The following is an 18,122-nucleotide window of genomic DNA, read 5'->3' as shown; positions in this document are numbered from 1 at the left end:
GAATTAGCCCTTGAAAATCTCTTGAGTAGGAGAGGGGTGAAGGTGTGGTTGGTGAAAGCAAAGCAGGTTTACCCAGATTAGCAACCAGTCATGAAGGGGTGGGGTTGGGGGGATGATAATTACGTAATTCTGAATGTGTATAGTTCAATGGAGTCAGGAGAAAGATGGGGGAAATGCATATAATGGTTTTGAATCCCCCAGACAAGGAGTCTACATTCAGTCAATTTCATGATCTCTAGCATCTGCCTTTACATTGCAAGCAACTTGTACCCACCACAGCTCCAATGCTCCCCTCCCCTTTCCCACTTGTTCATATGCCCAAATGCATTCTATCCCACAGAATATGAGGAACAAACATCACAAGAAAGAAAGAGAGCAGAAAGGTGGCAAGATCACAAAAGGTCTCAGATTTCCCTCTAGGGTTAACTCATGAAACCTTCCAGGAGGCCTGTGACTCACCCCTCCCCCAACATAAGCCGTACATTTGGGTCTAAGGGGGAGGGTGGCAGTGGGAATTAGGCCTAGGTGACATCACCATCAGATAGCCAGTGACAAAGAATACCAAGTGGGTGGTTTTCATCACAAAAGCTCAGCCAACTAGTAATTGAGGGGAGTGGGGTGAATCATGTTAACAGGTGAGGAAAGAAAACAGAGGGGCCTGGAACGATTTTATTTTCTTAAGGCAGGGCTCAGTCACCTTATAAAAAGCCAGCTGGCCATTGACTTGACACCATACCAGAGCGACCACAAAGCCTGATCTTCTCTGTGTACCAGGTGAGTCTCTGATTAGAAGCAATGTGAAATTCTTGTTTATTGTTTTGTTATTAGAAACTAGACAGAGGCAAATGTGTAAAAGGGCTGATGAGGGGTATTAGAGAGTGAGACTATTGGGATATCTTTATCTTAAATTAAAGCACAGTTTAGGTTTGAAGAGAACTTGGTAGGTGGTTAAGTCAGCCACCTCAGTGGACAACTGTGGAACTGGGAGACAGGGAAGGGCACAGACCTATGAAAGATCCCACAGTAAGTTAAAAACAGGCTTACAACTACAGCTCAGGCCCAGAGCACTCTCAGAAACACTGCTGTCCTCTCTGTTTATGATACTTACTATAAAAATTGTAACTCATATGATAGATCTACTGAGCCTTTTATTATATTTAAGGCACTATGCTAAGCACTTTGGATAAATCATACCCATATTCATAGGAACTTACTCAGGAAATTCACAGCCTAGCAGGGAAGATAATGCATGTACATACATAGATGAAGCACAAAGTGGATAGTGACTGGTGTGAGAAGGGGCAGGGAAGGGCTGTGGCAGTTTTGGAGAGCCACACTCACGAAGAGCTCTCAGTTGTGGCAATGATGTGAGCTACGATGGAGGAGTATTTGGACAGCAGAGATGGGAGGGAAAGTATTTCAGAGGGGACTGTGTAAGCAAAGGCTAAAGTGTGGTTGTAGGAGCTTGGATTCACATAGAGTCATTCCCATAAGTCACAGGTGTACTGTGTAGTGCTAGGAGTGAGTACACTGCAGTCATTTCTAAGACATTGCCTTCCAAAAGACCTAATATGGGTACTTGTCAATGAGGACTGTGACATTGTTGGAGAGAAAGGAAGCTGAGCAATAAATCCCACTGAAATAGAATGAACAAATTGCTTTTAAGTTTCTCCTCTGAAAAGGGCCCACAAATTGTCAAAGCGTGTTTTACTCTCAACTGTAGGAGGACAGCCATAGCTCACTCCTGTGTAGAGATGAGGCTCACTCTTGTAAAGGATCATGAAATTAATTTTATTTAGCCCTGAACATGGCTTCTTTCCTAGTTAACCCCTGTTTAAACCATCTGTTCTGATCTCTAGGTCCAGCCTCCTTTGAAGCATGAGTTCCCACCAGCAGAAGCAGCCTTGCACCGCACCCCCCCAGCTCCAGCAGCAGCAAGTGAAACAGCCCTGCCAACCTCCACCCCAGGAACCATGTGTCCCCCAAACCAAGGAGCCGTGCCACACCAAGGTGCCAGAGCCATGCCACACCAAGGTGCCAGAGCCATGCCACACCAAGGTTCCTGAGCCATGCCACACCAAGGTTCCTGAGCCATGCCACACCAAGGTGCCAGAGCCATGCCACACCAAGGTTCCTGAGCCATGCCACACCAAGGTGCCAGAGCCATGCCACACCAAGGTTCCTGAGCCATGCCACACCAAGGTTCCTGAGCCATGCCACACCAAGGTTCCTGAGCCATGCCACACCAAGGTGCCAGAGCCATGCCACACCAAGGTGCCAGAGCCATGCCACACCAAGGTTCCAGAGCCATGCCACACCAAGGTGCCAGAGCCATGTCACACCAAGGTTCCAGATCCCTGCCACCCTGTGGTTCCTGAGCCATGTCAGACCAAGGTTCTGGAGCCCTGCCATCCCAAGGTTACTGAGCCATGTCCTTCAACAGTGATTCCAGCACAAATTCAGCAAACCAAGCAGAAGTAATGTGGCCCACAGCCATGCCCTTGAGGAACCAACCACTGAATGCTGAATCCCCTCCCCTACTCTGCTTATCTGTTCCACTTATAATTAGCATGCTATGATAACCCTCTGAGTCATAACCCCTTCCTCTTTGCACCCTCTAAAAAGATGTCCCTCACTCTCAGTCTGAAGGGCTTCTGAGCCCCTGAATAAGGCTGAAAGTCTCACTGGCTGAGCCAGTTTTCTAGCTGCGCAGGGTGCATCTAAAGAGTGATTGAGGTGGGGATCAAGTGACTCTTCCCTGCTCTGCCCCCATTAAATCATTTTTAACTCCATAGCTGGCTATGTGTGTCATTGTCCAACTCATCTTTCTTCACTGTTCTCTCAATGCAAAGTAGGTACTGCACACAGCAGGACTGGTGATGAGGGCTGTTGACAGAAAGTGCCTGACCCAGGCACTAAAGATGTGCAGATGTGTATGTGTGACTGTTGTACTCACAGGGTGTTCCTGGGCTGCCAGTGGGAAGGCAGTCAAGGTCATCCAGAGCCTGTTACTTTGGGCAGCCTCAGCCAGAGCTGGACTTTCTTCTTGCCCCTGAGTAAGTCATATCTAAACATAGATAGTCCCTGCTTCAAGCTATCTCTGACTCTGAGTCCTTGTCCCCAAATCACATTTATTCTGTTCAGTTTGTTTATTTATTTACTTTTTTCAAAGAAATGGTCCTTGTACATATTCTAACATGATCATCTGTTCTTCACTTATCCTCCCATCCTAATGCCCCAACACATGGAAGCCAAGCACTTAATCACTCACACTCAGACACACACAGACAAATCCACAGACATTCCCACCCACACACTCACCACAGAGACGCACACAGGTAGACTCCTACACATCCCCAAAATCACACAACACACACATGTACATTTAATTACTTTAATCAGTGTTTCTCTCTCACTGAATGCCCAAGAAGAAGACCTCAGTGCTCCAGGGGAGCAGACTCAACAGCGCCTTCACCAGTAGAAGCCTAAGAAGGGTGATCATCACCCCCTTTCTCATATAAACTTACACTAACAAAAAAAAGCATGGACATAACATGCTCACTCTGTCTCTCCTCTTCATCTCCCTTTCTCTCTCTCTTTCTTTCTCTCTCTCTCTACACACACACATACACACACAAGGTACCTCTCACAGTACAACATAAAATCAAATGCATCATAGAAAAAAAAGTTTAGACAGGTTTCAGAAGAAGAGAGGTTAAATTCAGGTAAGATAAAAAGCCAGCATAAAGCTGAGAGAGAGCATGTCATTAAGACATAAAACGTTAGAATGAAAGACTTAAACAGCTCATTCATGTTCCAAATCAACAAACTGATATCCAGAGGTCAACAGTTAGTACCTGCATGATGCACAAGTGCTCAGATAGGTTTGGAAAGAATTCCAAGATGTTTGGAGAATGTAAGACAAAAATTGCTCAACAAAGCTTTGCAATTTGATGAGTCATTATCAGACTGTCAAGAGAGAATGATGTCACTTGAGCCTGTGAGGTTTGCACACATTCAGATGATTTCAAATTACTACACAATGACATGATGGAAAATGTTACCAGTATCTACAGGAGCATTCACCTTTAAAGGGGATGACCACAATTGGGGACACTGACTGGTGACACACAGCTGGAAGGGTGTAAAGTCAAGGAACTATCTTAGGGGGAGTTAAGCAAAATGAATTGAAATCCTTAAACATTTGCATGCACTCTCTGTTCCACTGAGAAATATACATTCATGTATACAAATATTTATAAGGAGAATTACTTCAACATAATATGGAGAAAAATGATGAGAGGGAAACAAAATAAATTCCCCCAAAGAGAAAATTGATTGAACAAGTTATTGTGTAGCTATGTCATGGAATATACTGAAATCACAAAATAATAATGTTCAGTCATGGGGAAACTGTTCAGACAGTGTCAAGATCTTGCAAAATATTATGCCATGTAATACATAGTCACATAATTATTTCTTTGTTAAAATGTATGTATATATGCATAAATCTATTAAAATCTGACAGTAAATACAGCAAAACATGAAGAGTGGCTATATTTGGCTGTACAGTAAAAGATATTATTTATTTTATTCTTTGAACGTCCTTATGTTTTAAACATTTTCTATACCATAAATTGGAAATACTTTTATTTATAACACTTCTTTTACATGTTTAAAAAAATTAAAGCAGTCCAAGATGTTGAAGAGCTAGAGAAAACATTTTTTCCAGAAACTTCCTGAAGTCCTACAGCAGTTTCCAGGCCAGCAGCCCAAAGGGAAAAAATGTTATCCTTTAAGCCCTGGCTGGCGTAGCTCAGTGGATTGAGCGCGGGCTGGGAACCAAAGTGTCCCAGGTTCGATTCCCAGCCAGGGTACATGCGTGGGTTGCAGGCCATAAGCCCCAGCAACCGCACATTGATGTTTCTCTCTCTCTCTCTCTGTCTCTGTCTCTCTCTCTCTCTCCCTCCCTCCCTTCCCTCTCTAAAAATAAATAAATAAATAAATCTTTAAAAAAAAAAAAAAAATGTTATCCTTTAAAAGACAATAGTCTTTTTAAAAAGAATGATATCCCATATAAACCTCAATTCAATTCTAAAACTTTTTGTCAAAAGTCCCCCAGAATACCAATCCCTCCAGCTCACTCACATCAAAGGACTCCAGGCTTGCCCACTGCCTTTGAACCTGTGACCACAAGGTTACCTGGCAGAGGTGGATTTCTGCGTCCTGTCTGAGGTCCTCCTCTTCCCTCAGCTTCTTTCCTCTCCCATAAATATTCATAGATTGCCATTCACCCAGCCAATAGTAGAGGGTAGGATACTGCTTTGTATGAGGAATTTGAGTACAAACTACACACAGCTGGTAAACTGCATGTTTCCAACTTGGATGCAGATTTCACTGTGCCAATAGAGAAATGCATATTTGGGACTCTTTATGGGCAGACAGACCTGGTTTCTCTGTCCCTGCACTACCATGAGTTTCCATGTGTTCCGAAGAGAACAGAAGATGATAGTAACCAGTTTAGATGAGAACTGTTTGATAAAGGAGTTCCCACTGGGCTGTAGGTGTTTCCTCCTATTTCTGATTCAGAACAGTCTTTGGGCGGGGGCTCTATGCCAACCACTTTCCCAGCCAGCTTCCCATACCTCCCTGCGTAATGTACTCACTTCTCCACTATGTTGCTCCCCCTGTCCCTCTTTGCCATCTGTCCCTTTTCTGCTGTGTGTTGAGCAGCCCCCCACACACCCCTGCCACCCCCACACCTCTGCAGAACCAAATGCCTGCCAAGTGATGAGAGCTTATTTGATATTTGCTGAGGTGTTGAGTAGTCTATACCTTCATTAGAGAATGCCTTGGATTTGAGGGGAATATTCTAAACCTTGCCCTTTGAACACAAAATTACAACTTTTGCTTAAATTTTACAATTTATCATTAGAAATAAATACTGTTTAGTTTTCTAGTGTTATGTAATAAATCAAAACAAACTTAATGTCTTAAAACAACATATATTTATTATTTCATAGTTTGCATGGGTTTAGGATTCTGAGGCTCCTACATTTAAATTTAAATAGGCACATGTGGCTAGTGGCTACTCTATTGGACAGCCTAGTTCCAGAGCTTCCTAAGGGAGTCTTTAGTCAATTCCAAGTTTCCTACGCTGTTCCATCCTATGATTTTTCTGACCTTGGCCTGTGCAGATTTTCATCAGTGAACAATTGTATTTCTCTCTCTGTACCTCATACAGAGCATGTGTTTCATGGCATGTGCTACCCTCGATTTTCCCAAAACAGAGCCTTATGTGCAACTTATTTCTTTGGAAATATAATCTTAGAGAGGAAAATGTGAGATAAAGGAGAAGTGAAACTAGGCAAAAGAAAACCCCTGTATGTTACAAAGAATATGTTACGAAGTAGTCAACTACCAAGGGCATTTCCCAGGCAATTTTTTTGTTTTGCATTTTCCTGATAATTGTGTTAAGCATCTTTTTATATACCTGGTGGCCATTAGTAATTCTTACTTGGAGAAATGCCTATCAAAGCCCTTTGGTCTTTTTTCCAATCAGGTTATTCCTTTTATTTCCTTCTTTTTATTCACAATGAATTATAGGGCTTTCTTATATATTTTAGAAATTAACCTGTTATAAGATTCCTTACTTATTTTGAAAATTAACCCCTCATAGAAGTGCAAATATTTTCTACCATTCTGTAGGCTGCCTTTTCAATCTGCTGATTGTTTCTTTTGTTGTGCAGAAGCATTTTAGTTTGGTGTAGTCTCACTTGACTACTTTTGCTTTTGTTGCCTGTGCTTTTGGTTTCATATATATGAAATCATTGTCAAGACCAATACTACAAAGATTTTCCTCTATATTTTTAAAGGATTTTTACATTTTCAGGTATTACATCTTTAATCCGTTTTTATCTTATTTTTACATGATGGATGGTAGAGTTTCAATTTCTTTCTTTCTTTCTTTCTTTCTTTTTGCATGTGGATATCCAGTTTTATCAACACCATCTGCTGAAGAGACTATTCTTTTCCCATTATGTGTTCTTATCACCCTTGTCAAAGATTAGTTGACTGTATATGTGTGGGTTTATTTATGGGCTCTTTCTTCTATTCCATTGGCCTATATGTCTGTCTTTATGTCAGTACCACACTGTTGTTGCTTTTTTAAGATTTTATTTATTTATTTTTAGAGAGGGAAGGGAGGGAGAAAGAGAGAGAAAGACAAAGACATGAATGTGCGGTTGCTGGGGGTCATGGCCTGCAACCTAGGCACGTGCCCTGACTGGGAATCTAACCTGTGATGCCTGGTTCACAGCCCACGCTCAGTCCACTGAGCTATGCCAGCCAGGGCAGTACCACACTGTTTTAATCATTATAGCTTTGTAATATGATTTGAAGTCAGGATATAATGCCTCTAGCTTTGTTTTTCTTTCTCAAGATTACTTTGACTAACCTGAATCTTTTGTGGTTTTATATGGCAATTATTTAAAGAAAAACAAAGGATAGGTATTGATAAGGTTATAGAGAAATTTGAACCCTTGTACACTGTCAATGAGAATGTAAAATGGTATAGTAGCTATTAAAAAAGTGTGAAGACTCCTCAAAATTAAAATAGAACTATAAAAATATCTAGCTTCTGGGTATATATTCAAAAGAACTGAGGTTAGCATCTCTAAGAAATACCAGCACACCTATGTTTATGGTAGCACTATTCACAATGGCCATGATGTGGACACAACACAAGTTTCCATCAACAGATGAATGAGTAAAGAATATGTGATATGTACACAATAGAATACTATTTGGTTTTTAGAAAGAAAGAAATCCTGCCATTTGCAACAACGTGGGTGAACCTAGAGAATATTATTCTGAGCAAAATAAGCTAATCACAGAAGGACAAATATTGTATGATTTCAATTTTAAAGGTATGTAAAATAATCAAATTCATAAAAGCAGAGAATACAGTAGTGGTTTTAATGGGTGAGGAGAGGTAGGAAGTTGTTATTCAGTGGACATAAAGTTTCAGTTGTTTTAGATAAGCAAGTTCTAGAGATCAGCTCTACAGCACAATGTTCATAGTTTAAAAATATGGTGGGGTGTACTTAAATTTAAGGGAGTGTATTTCATGACAAGTTCTCACCACAGACACATACATGGAAATTCTGGGAGATTTTGATATGTCTATTTCTTTGATTGTGGTAGTGGTATCATAGGTGTTTGTTTATGTCCAAACTCATCTAATTATACATATTAAATATGAAAAAAAATTTCATCTCAGAAAGGTTTTCACTGGGAATGAAAGAGGGAATCATTATCTATCAGCTCATGTACTCCATTGGTGGAGTGTGGCTGCCCAGCATTAACAATTCAAGCCTGCACTTCCACAAATGCCTTAAAAATTCATGCAGATATATCATCCTGGAACCTAGGGCCAAGAAAATAGAGTGCAAGGAAAAATGTGAGAATTGTCCATACAGTCATGACAAAAGAGTAAGACCCAGAAAATCTGGAGAATGTTTCAAGGTAGCCAGCATCATCCACATTCAGGAATCAAGCAAGGCCCAGGCCATTGAGATGGAAAATAGCAGCCTCTTGACACCAGGAAATGGGCCAGGAGAGATCAAGGAACATCTGCAAGTGACACTCTCTATCAGAAGCAATGTGATTCATGCTCTGTACTGAAGGTTAGCTTCCTTAGTGCATGCACACTGGTGAACAAACCAAGCTTCTCTGAAGGGCAGAAAGAGCCTTAATACCCAGACACTGAGTATGCTTGTCCAAACAAAAAGGAACAACAGAGTTGGGTGAAATTAGAAGTCCTAGAGGCTGGTGCTGGAGAGGCTTCTATAAGAGTGCACAAGATATCAGAACAGGGCAGGAGAAAGACACTCAAAAGTAAGATGTAAAATGAGAAAAGAATTTTTTCTAGAACCAAAGTCCAGAATCAAGTTAGAACACAAGAAACACCCAGATTTGTGTAGAAAAGCCCGTACCTCTGAAGGTAAGAATCCCAGGTGAAATAACAGAGTCTGGTCAAATCTCCCTGGGTCAGGCAGTCAGGGGAGGTGATTTTCAAAAGGAGAGGGACACGGACCCAACCCGAGAGGAGAATACTGTGATACCAGGAAATAGAGCTTAGGCATGATAGTAGCACGGGCACCATTCGAGAGGGAGGTGACTAGTCAAACACCAGCAGAGAAGGAAGAAGATGGGTGGGAAAGGAAAAAGATGACAAACCCTCACCGTCTTCTCAGATTACATCATGAGAACTGTCATAAGAAAGTGAATCATTTTCAAGTAGTTGCTTTATGATTGCCAAAGCATTTTATAGACATCTCTCTAAAATAATGCTTTTCTCTATCTCTCTCCTTCTTCCCTTCCTTTCTTCTTCCCTCCCTTCCTCCCTCCCAACCTTCCTTCCTTTCATGAAACTACATCCACCAGGGATAACAATTGCCCATTGACTGAGCACCTACCAGACACCTTTGCAACTAGAATTTTGGGAACTGATGGAACGAGCTCATAGCAGTAGCTGTGCCTGAGACTTATGTTGAAGGATGGGAACACAGGGGTAAAGTACTGGATGGGGAGGAATAATCCACATACTTGAGTTTTAAGGATGTTTGTATGTTCCCAGGACCACACTATGTAAGAAGTTATGTGTTGAAGTCAACTCTGTGTTAGTGACTTCTGTTCTTTTGATGGGAGGACATGGTTAGAGTATGAATAGAGAGAGAGAGAGCATATAATATGTAAAATCTTCAGGATTCTGCATCATATTGAACAGATCCAGTGAATCCTGACTCTTATTCGCCAGTGACATAGTGACATCTATACACTATCCGTGGTCTACATGACAACTTAAGGCTCTCACCAGACTGAAAACAATTCATTTCCAAAGCAGGCACTTAAGCCTCTCCTTTCCTCTGCCAGGCCTGGATATGTAAGAACTGGAATATCACATGATTCACTTATTGTCACTTACTGAATAGTCACTTAAGTGAAGGTAGGTGATTCACTTACTGTTCTTCAGGGCATCCCAGAAGAACCAGTAGTGCCTATTATTCATCTCCACAACCACTTAGAAAATTAAAATGCTCAAAGGAATTAATCCGAGCTAAAGATTAGGGTTCTGTCCAGGAAACATACTGTTTCTGGTTTCAGAGCCCAGAACTTCCTCCTGATTTACTCGTCACCACCCAGGAATCCTGTAGTCCATAGCAAACTAAGGATCACCTGGGCTTGGCCCCACAAAGGACGGACAGTGGGGCCAAGCCCGGGTGACATTTTTGTCAAAGAGTAAGTGCCCAAAAATGTTAAGCCAGAGATTTTCATTACAAAAGCTAGAATAAAGATAGAGTGGCCCCAAAACAATTGCACTTCCTTAAGGCAAGGCTCATATTCTGTATAAAAAGCTAGCTTGCCAGAGACTCTGCACAAGACCTGAAGGCCAGACAGCTCAAACTTTTCTCGGCACCAGGTGAGTCTCTGTACTTGTGATTTCTTAATATTTGCCTAATTCTATTCTATTTGCTGGAGTCTCTTTGTCATGCTAAAAATATATTTACATTAAATGAAATGGTGATTTGTGGTTAAGGTGACATTATGGATCTTTTTGACTTCCCTCTCAGATTGTAACTATGCAGAATGGTTTCTGTAATGATGATTTGCTCAGCTACAGCATAGGGACTACAAAGTCCAGAGCACATTTAGTGACTTTCATTACTTCTTCTAATCATTACTCAGAATTTGAAATATTGAGGCACTGCATTGGCAATTTGTGTGTTCAAAACATAGGTTTTTCTTTGCTTCATGATACCGTCCATCAGAGATCTTTAAGTGTGGGAGTAATTTGCAAGCATAATTCATGGAAAATGATTAAGAGAGAGGACAAGGCAGGTACTGTGCTGTGGCAAAGGGGGAAAGTGACTTGAATCTGGCACAGAGTGTCTGGGAGGAGAGCCATGATGGGTCAGCCTGTACAGAAGCAGCAAAAGGTTGGAAAGCCTTCCAGAAAGCATGCACACAGAGGATGATGTGACCAGAGCATCAGAGGTGGACTCATGTGGGCTCAGGGCAAGTTCCCAAGCAGCTTTCCTATGAGAGCTATGTGGTGGACTGCAGAGGACAGACTTGAGACTTCGGACTTTATCATCTTTCCAAGTTATTAAAAACCTTGAGATTCAATGAGTCCTGGGATGGGCATAGTGTTGTGTTGCTGATGTAGGTTTTCAGAACCTCCAAAAAGAAAAGAAGGATAGATCAGCACTCCACTCTATGTGGAGCAGAATAAAGCACCTTTAAGTTTCTTTACTTGAATGTCCACAGGAATCAAAGAAGTTTCCATTAACCTCAAATTCAGGGAAATAGAAAGGAAAAGAAGACAGTTGATCACATCTGTAGGGACAGGAAATGAGATATATTTATCATTAAGTTTGTCTTAGTCCTTGTTTCACCAAGGAAACAAGACAGTAAACTTTTCTGTCTCTAGGTCCAGCCTCCTTTGAAGCATGAGTTCCTACCAGCAGAAGCAACACAACAACCCACCTCCCCAGCTTCAGCAGCAGCAGGTGAAACAGCCCCAACAGCCTCCACCTCAAGAATCATTTGTTCCCATTACCAAAGATCCATGCCAAACCAAGGATCCACAGCCTAGCCACACCAAAGTTCCTCAGCCTGGCCACACCAAGGATCCACAGCCTGGCCACACCAAAGTTCCTCAGCCTGACCACACCAAGGATCCACAACCTGGCCACACCAAGGATCCACAACCTGGCCACACAAAGCTTCCAGAGCCAGTTGACCCTCAGGTCCCTCAGCCTGACCAGCCTGAGCCACCTGCGCCGTTTATTCCAATAGTTATTCCAGACCCATCCCAGCAGAAGACCAAGAAGAATTAATGTGATAACAGCCATGCCCTTGAAGAGCCACCAAATGCTGAACACCTTCTTCCCTTCTGCTTCTGTGTCTTAATTATCTTGTAATCAGTATGTTCTCACAATCAGTTAGAATCTCTCTCTTACCTGCATCCTAAAAATATATTCTATGAGGCTTTTCTTGAACACTCTGAAGGGTCTCTGAGCCTTTGAATTATGCTGAAGGCCTAAGTGGCTTTGCTGGTCCTAAGTTGCTCAGGTCTCATCTGAAGAGTTGATCTGATTGGGAAGAATTTCTGTTGCTGCTCTGCCACCATTAAATGAATTTAACACCACTTTTGACTACTTGTGTCATTTGCTAAATCTGTCCCTTCCTGCTCCATCATGAGTAGGGCTTGTATCAGAAAGCAGTTGGTGTAGACATCATCAATCTGTCCTGGTACTGTGTGCTTCCATGAATGTGTGAGTGTGTGATTGCATGCAAGGGCATCCTGAAAATGGCCATGGCTATAGTGTAATGGAACCCAGAGCCTGTCACTCTGGGCAGCCACACCTGGAGCAGGGTGCTCCTCTGACACTGAGCTGAGCCATGCCTCTGTTCCATGGTGCCTGCTCCAAGCTGCCTCTGATCCTAAGGCCTGTCCCAAAGGCTCCTGCTTATTCCCATTAAAACATCACTGCTACACACTTGAGCCTAATTATTCTGGTTTTCTTCACTCATTTCACCTTCCAGAAAATGAATACATTCAGACATGCACTCACAAAAGCATATTCATTTAAGTAGACACACATTCTCCTAATTATCCACATGAGCTTTGCTCTCAATAGCTCAGACAATGTTGTGTTTGCCTCCACCTATCATGTACAAGGAGGTCAGAAACTATCTCTACCAGGAGGAGGATGAGGAGGATACACAGTGCCTTTCCTTGGAGAATCAGTAGTCTTCTCTGGGAGATACAGTATTCACATCCTCACACAAACATGTACACATACAGCCACATACAAACACTCCAAATAATGTCTCTCCCAAAATCAAATGCAGAAGTCTGCTCATCCAGTGATTAGAAAAATGAGGTGAGTTTGAAGAAGAGATTATAAGGAGGAGTGTGTGATCCAAGTGAGGTGGGTAACCAGCCAGGAACTGGCAGTGAGCCGGTTGTTGAGCTATAAAATGTCAGGGGCGTTATGGGAGTGAAATAGCACCTAGCATAGTCGCCATATTTTCAGATAAAAAACTGATATTCAGAAAGGAGAAGAACATGAATTGAGATCAACCAGAAATTGTTTTCAAATGACACCCAGAGCCCAGGTCTCCAGATTTCTAGATCATCATTTTCTCCTGAAGCTTGAATTTTTTAATCCTCACCCAAGGACATTTTTTCATTGCTTTTGGAGAGAGAGAAAGGGAAAGAGTGCTTAGAGAGGATGGTTAGAAGATGCATTGATGTGAGATACAAACATCAATTGTTTTCCTCTCCTACATGCTCCAGTTAGGGACCAAACCCTCAACTAAGGCATGTGCCCTAAGTAGGAATCAAACCCATGACCTTTTGGTTTGTGAGATAATGTCCAACTTACTGAGTCACACAGGCCAGACCACAACTCACTTTTGATTTCAAGAATGACCAGCAGGTTTGCACATCTTTGCTTGAGTGGGCCTTGCATATTCAGGAGCTTTTTTCAAAATCAGTGAAGACAATATAAAATTTCAGAATGGCTACAGTGATTACTGTGAAGTGAACTGCCTTTCTTGGAAAGGTTCATGGTCCATAACACCAGGCAGGTGTGAGGCAAGAGACAGGTAGTGTCTGAGAGATGCACAAGCACTCCAAATAGAGTTGGCAAAAACTCAGAAATATTTGTACACTATAAGACAGGAACTGTCCAACAGGTCATTACAAGGTGATGAGTAGTTGTCAAACAGGTAGAAAGGAATGACTTGCCTTGGGTCTGTGCGGTATGCACAGTTGAAGTGGCTTCATATTACTGCATGTTTCAACTGTAAAAGTGTCTAAAGATTAACTCCAAGCCATTCACAATTAAATAGACTTACCCTTAATGAGGAAATGGGCCCTTTAAGGCACAGACTTTATGGATGTACTTTAAACATCTTAAAGAAGAGTTTGGCAGGAAAGAATCAAAAGGTAAAAAGTTCTATCTTACTCTTGAACCATCATTTTATTGTATACATTTATTTTTAGGAAATATTCATACATGTTTAAGGATTTTTTTATTTTTTTACTTTTTAATTTATTTTTATTTTTTATTATTGTTCAAGTACCATTGTCTCCATTTTTCCATCACCACTTCCCCCACCCCACCCACCTCCACCTCCCACCCTCAATCCTTCCCCACTTTCACTTTCTCCATGGGTCCTTTATATAAGTTCCTTGACGACTCTTTCCCTTCTTTTCCCCATTTTCCCCCTCCCCCTTCCCTTTTGGTTACTGTCAATTTGTTCTTTATTTCAATGTCTATGGTTATATTTTTCTTGCTTGTTGTTTTATTGATCAGGTTCCATTTATAGGTGAGATCATATGGTATGTGTCTTTCACTGCCTGGCTTACTTCACATAGCATAATGCTCTCCAGTTCCATCTAGGCTGTTGTGAAGGGTAGGAGCTCCTTCTTTCTTTGTGCTGTGTAGTATTCCATTGTGTAAATATACCATAGTTTTTTGATCCACTCATTTACTGATGGGCACCTAAGTTGTATGCATACAGATATTTTATACACAAGGATATTTGTTTAGCACTGTATCCAATATCAAAAAGTTGATAACACTCAAGTGCATATCAACAGATAATGGGTTCAATAACTGATCAGATATCTATGTGCTAGGATAATACTGCAGGCATTTAAAAGATTGTTTTAGGAGAATGATGTCTTATTGGGAAATGTTGAGATTATATTATTACAAAAGGAGACACTAAACAATACAAGCAAAATCATCTGTTTAATAGTGTATGCATGTGAGGGGTTTATAGAAAAAATATCCCCACACTAAAGAAAGCAAACTGTAACTATGACTATTTCTTGCTGCTTATATGCCAGTGTTCATTTTTTAATAGCTCTGTCCCATGTTTCTCTTTTCTCCACATAACCCAATCCAATTTTCAAAATTCTGGTAGGGACATTGGATATTCCAACTGACCACACACATTCATAGCCCAAGGGCCTCAAATTCTGTCTACTGACTAGCTGAAGCCAATTAAGTAAGGGGTAAATGAGTTGTGTCCCATTCTTGTCTCGGTTCTTTCTCTTGCCTCAGTTTCTCTCCTCTTCTGTGACTTAGCAAAATGCTCCCCCCACTGGGATAGCCATTTAGAAAGTTGGTACTATTTCTGTGTGAAGAACTTTTATGCATAGTTTGGCAAACTTCAATCCACGGCCTGAATGTTCATGTCAACTTGCGCTGGTAAGTCGGTTTCTCTGTATGGTTCTTTCTTGTTTTCCTCACCTTCATTTTCCTAAGACCTACCAGAAATATGACTTCCATAATTCCTGAAAAAAAAATTTAGTTCAGATAGAAATTGATTCAGGGACATCCCTGTACCTTCATATTTCTGGCTTAGAAAATTGTCATTATTGGATGTTTAAATCAACCACTTCCATCCATTATTCTTTGCCAATTGCTAACATCATTTTCGCAACTCTCTCCCCTCTCTTCTGTCTGTTGTTTATCATGTTCTATATTCTACATCCCACCCTATCTATACCTGCTACACCCACTTTCCTGGAGCCCAGTGGCCTGCCTGGCCTTTGTGTCTTATTAGGCCCTCTTATTTAAGTCCTTGTACCAATTATAAGTAATCATTGCCTGTTAAAAAAGATAAAATAGCCCTGGCTGGCATAGCTCAGTGGATTGAGTGCGGGCTGGGAACCAAAGTGTCCCAGGTTTGATTCCCAGCCAGGGTACACTCCTGGGTTGCAGGCCAGAACCCCCAGCAACAGCACATTGTTGTCTCTCTCCCTCTCTCTCTCCCCCATTCCCTCTCTAAAAATAAATAAATAAAATCTAAAAAAAGATACAATAATAAAAATAGTATGTAATAATGTTTTATACATTACTTATAGTAAGATAGATGATTCAATAAAAAGTCCAAGATTTCAGTGGTTTGGACAAGAGAAGTTTAATTTATCCATCTATCATATTGAATTTAAATTGCGAAGGCTATCTTTTCCACCCAGTCACTTGGGGACTCAGGACCTCTGCCTTCTGTATTTCCATTGTCTTCTGTAGTAGACCATTCTGCATGGCATGGGTCCAGCTCCCACTCAGAGATGCACAGGACCCATGCCCATGGATAGGTTCTCCTGTGGGGAATCAGGCCTGCAATGTACCTAGTGTAAGGTTTTCTTAGACCCCGCCGAGGAAATAAGCAGCCAATTAGCCATGGAAACAGCCAGATGAGCTTTATTGTGGAAGTTTGTGCTCCCGGGCGACGTTTTCCCCGCCCGGAGAAGGGGCTAAGAAAAGAAGGGGCTAAGAAAAGACCGCGTGGGAGAAGGGAAAGGCTGGGAGTTTTATATGGCTGGACTTCCCGCGGGAGCCAAGGATTGGTTCTTGGTGAACAAAGAAGCAACTTAGCATTGGTGGCTCCTGGTCTGATGTCAGTCACCTCCTCTGGGTCAGAGTTCAGTTGCCATATTACTTGTAGTCCAAATGGTGGCCATATTTGTAGTCCAAAATGCTAATTGTAACTAGATGCCCACTTGTCCTACCCTGCCCATCCTGACACCTAGGCCACTATGAGTCTTGCTTTTTGCTAAAATTCCCTCACCCTGAATTGAGGACATTTACTGCAAAGCAACTTCCTAAAACCCATGCTATACCTTCCAAGGATGAGTGGAACTGGTTCAAGTACTTTTGTCTTTTCATTTGCAAATATCCCTCTTCTGTGATGTGATTAGCAGCATTGGCTCCTTTGTTTTCTGTAAAAGGTAACCACCTAAAGCAAGTCTGTGCATAGTTAATGAGGACCTTCTTGTAATGTGCCCAGTAAGACAATAAAAGCTCTTTGGAGCAAGAGCTGAGGCTTTTGCTCCCCTTGAGAAAGAAGCCATGCTGTCCCTTTTCCTCCACCGGACTCAGTAGTCCATGTGAAGGTCTCATTTCATCCATAATGACGCAGACACTGTGGCTGGTGTCTGCATCACTCTTCCAGAGTCTCTCTACAGCAATGCCATGTGGACCTGGAAAGTTTGGGTAAAGAGAAGAAAATCTTGTTTCTAATCAATTAGGCCCAGAGGTGATCTTTATTCCCATATTCTTCTTCCCATATTCTACTAGGCAAGTACAAATTACATTGACCCCATTTAGTTAATAACATTGCAATGTATACTTGAAATTTTCTAAGAGAATAAATCATAAGTGTTCTCAGTACACACACACACACACACACACACACACAAAGCTAACTATGTGAGGTTGTGAAAGTGTATGTGATAATCATTTCACAATGTGTATGTATATGAAACCATTATATTGTATACATTAAATATATACAATTTTTATTCATCAATTATACCTCAATACACTGGAGGAAAATAAATAAATAATGCTGCCATTAAAAAACAAAAATAGAAATAAATGCACTGAGCTTTGAAAACTATGTCATGCTTACACCCAGGAAAGTGAGAACACAGATATCGCTGATAGTTCAAATCCTTCCATAACACACACTTTTGATCATCAAGTATATATTTGGTATATACTTGTTTCTTTCTTCTTTTTTAAAATTCTCTTGAGATTTTTTAAAAAGATTTTATTTATTTATTTTTTAAAGAGGAGAAGGGAGGGAGAAAGAACAAGAAACATCAATGTGTGGTTGCCTCTCCCAAGTCCCTACTGGGGACTTGGCCAGCAACCCAGGCATGTGCCCTAGACTGGGAATCAAACCAGCAACCCTCTGGTTCTCAGGATGGCATTCAACCACTGAGCCACACCAGCCAGGGATGCTTCTCTTTTTCTCATGCCTATAATGTACCTCCTCCTGAAGAAATCAGCACAAAGGACTAAATTCTTCTTATCATCCTACTCCTCAGTGTTTGGAATCTGTTTGGAGTGATGTTTAGTCTTACCCATCAGGTACTCATGGATCAGGTCTTGTGGGACCACGAAATAATGACATAAAAAAAATAAGTTGCATCCACCCCCATCACCAACGCAATGTGTCAACATGGAACAGGGCAGAAAAACTTCAATAAAAACTTCCATGTGGGCAAAATGGAAGTCACTGGT

General features: G+C 41.4%; 1 protein-coding gene across 4 annotated transcripts; it reads left to right on the top strand.

Annotated features, from left to right (window-relative positions):
- The first annotated feature begins 679 nt into the window (after positions 1 to 679).
- Positions 680 to 2,792, top strand: LOC114489050 (cornifin alpha-like). 4 transcript variants are annotated; one of them, XM_028503066.2, is made up of 3 exons: positions 680 to 774; positions 1,860 to 2,322; positions 2,419 to 2,792. In XM_028503066.2, the coding sequence occupies exons 2-3, from the start codon at positions 1,879 to 1,881 to the stop codon at positions 2,479 to 2,481; spliced, it is 507 nt and encodes a 168-aa protein (XP_028358867.1). In that variant the 5' UTR covers positions 680 to 774; positions 1,860 to 1,878; the 3' UTR covers positions 2,482 to 2,792. The 4 variants fall into 4 exon arrangements, with proteins under 4 accessions (XP_028358867.1, XP_035871218.1, XP_035871219.1 ...); XM_036015325.1 differs by having other exon boundaries at positions 2,395 to 2,792; XM_036015326.1 differs by having other exon boundaries at positions 1,860 to 2,346.
- The last annotated feature ends 15,330 nt before the right edge of the window (positions 2,793 to 18,122 follow it).

Source organism: Phyllostomus discolor, chromosome 14 (genome assembly GCF_004126475.2).
Source record: "Phyllostomus discolor isolate MPI-MPIP mPhyDis1 chromosome 14, mPhyDis1.pri.v3, whole genome shotgun sequence".
Classification (NCBI taxonomy): domain Eukaryota; kingdom Metazoa; phylum Chordata; class Mammalia; order Chiroptera; family Phyllostomidae; genus Phyllostomus; species Phyllostomus discolor.
Note: the sequence above shows the minus strand (reverse complement) of the source record. Positions and strands in the feature narration are given on the sequence as shown.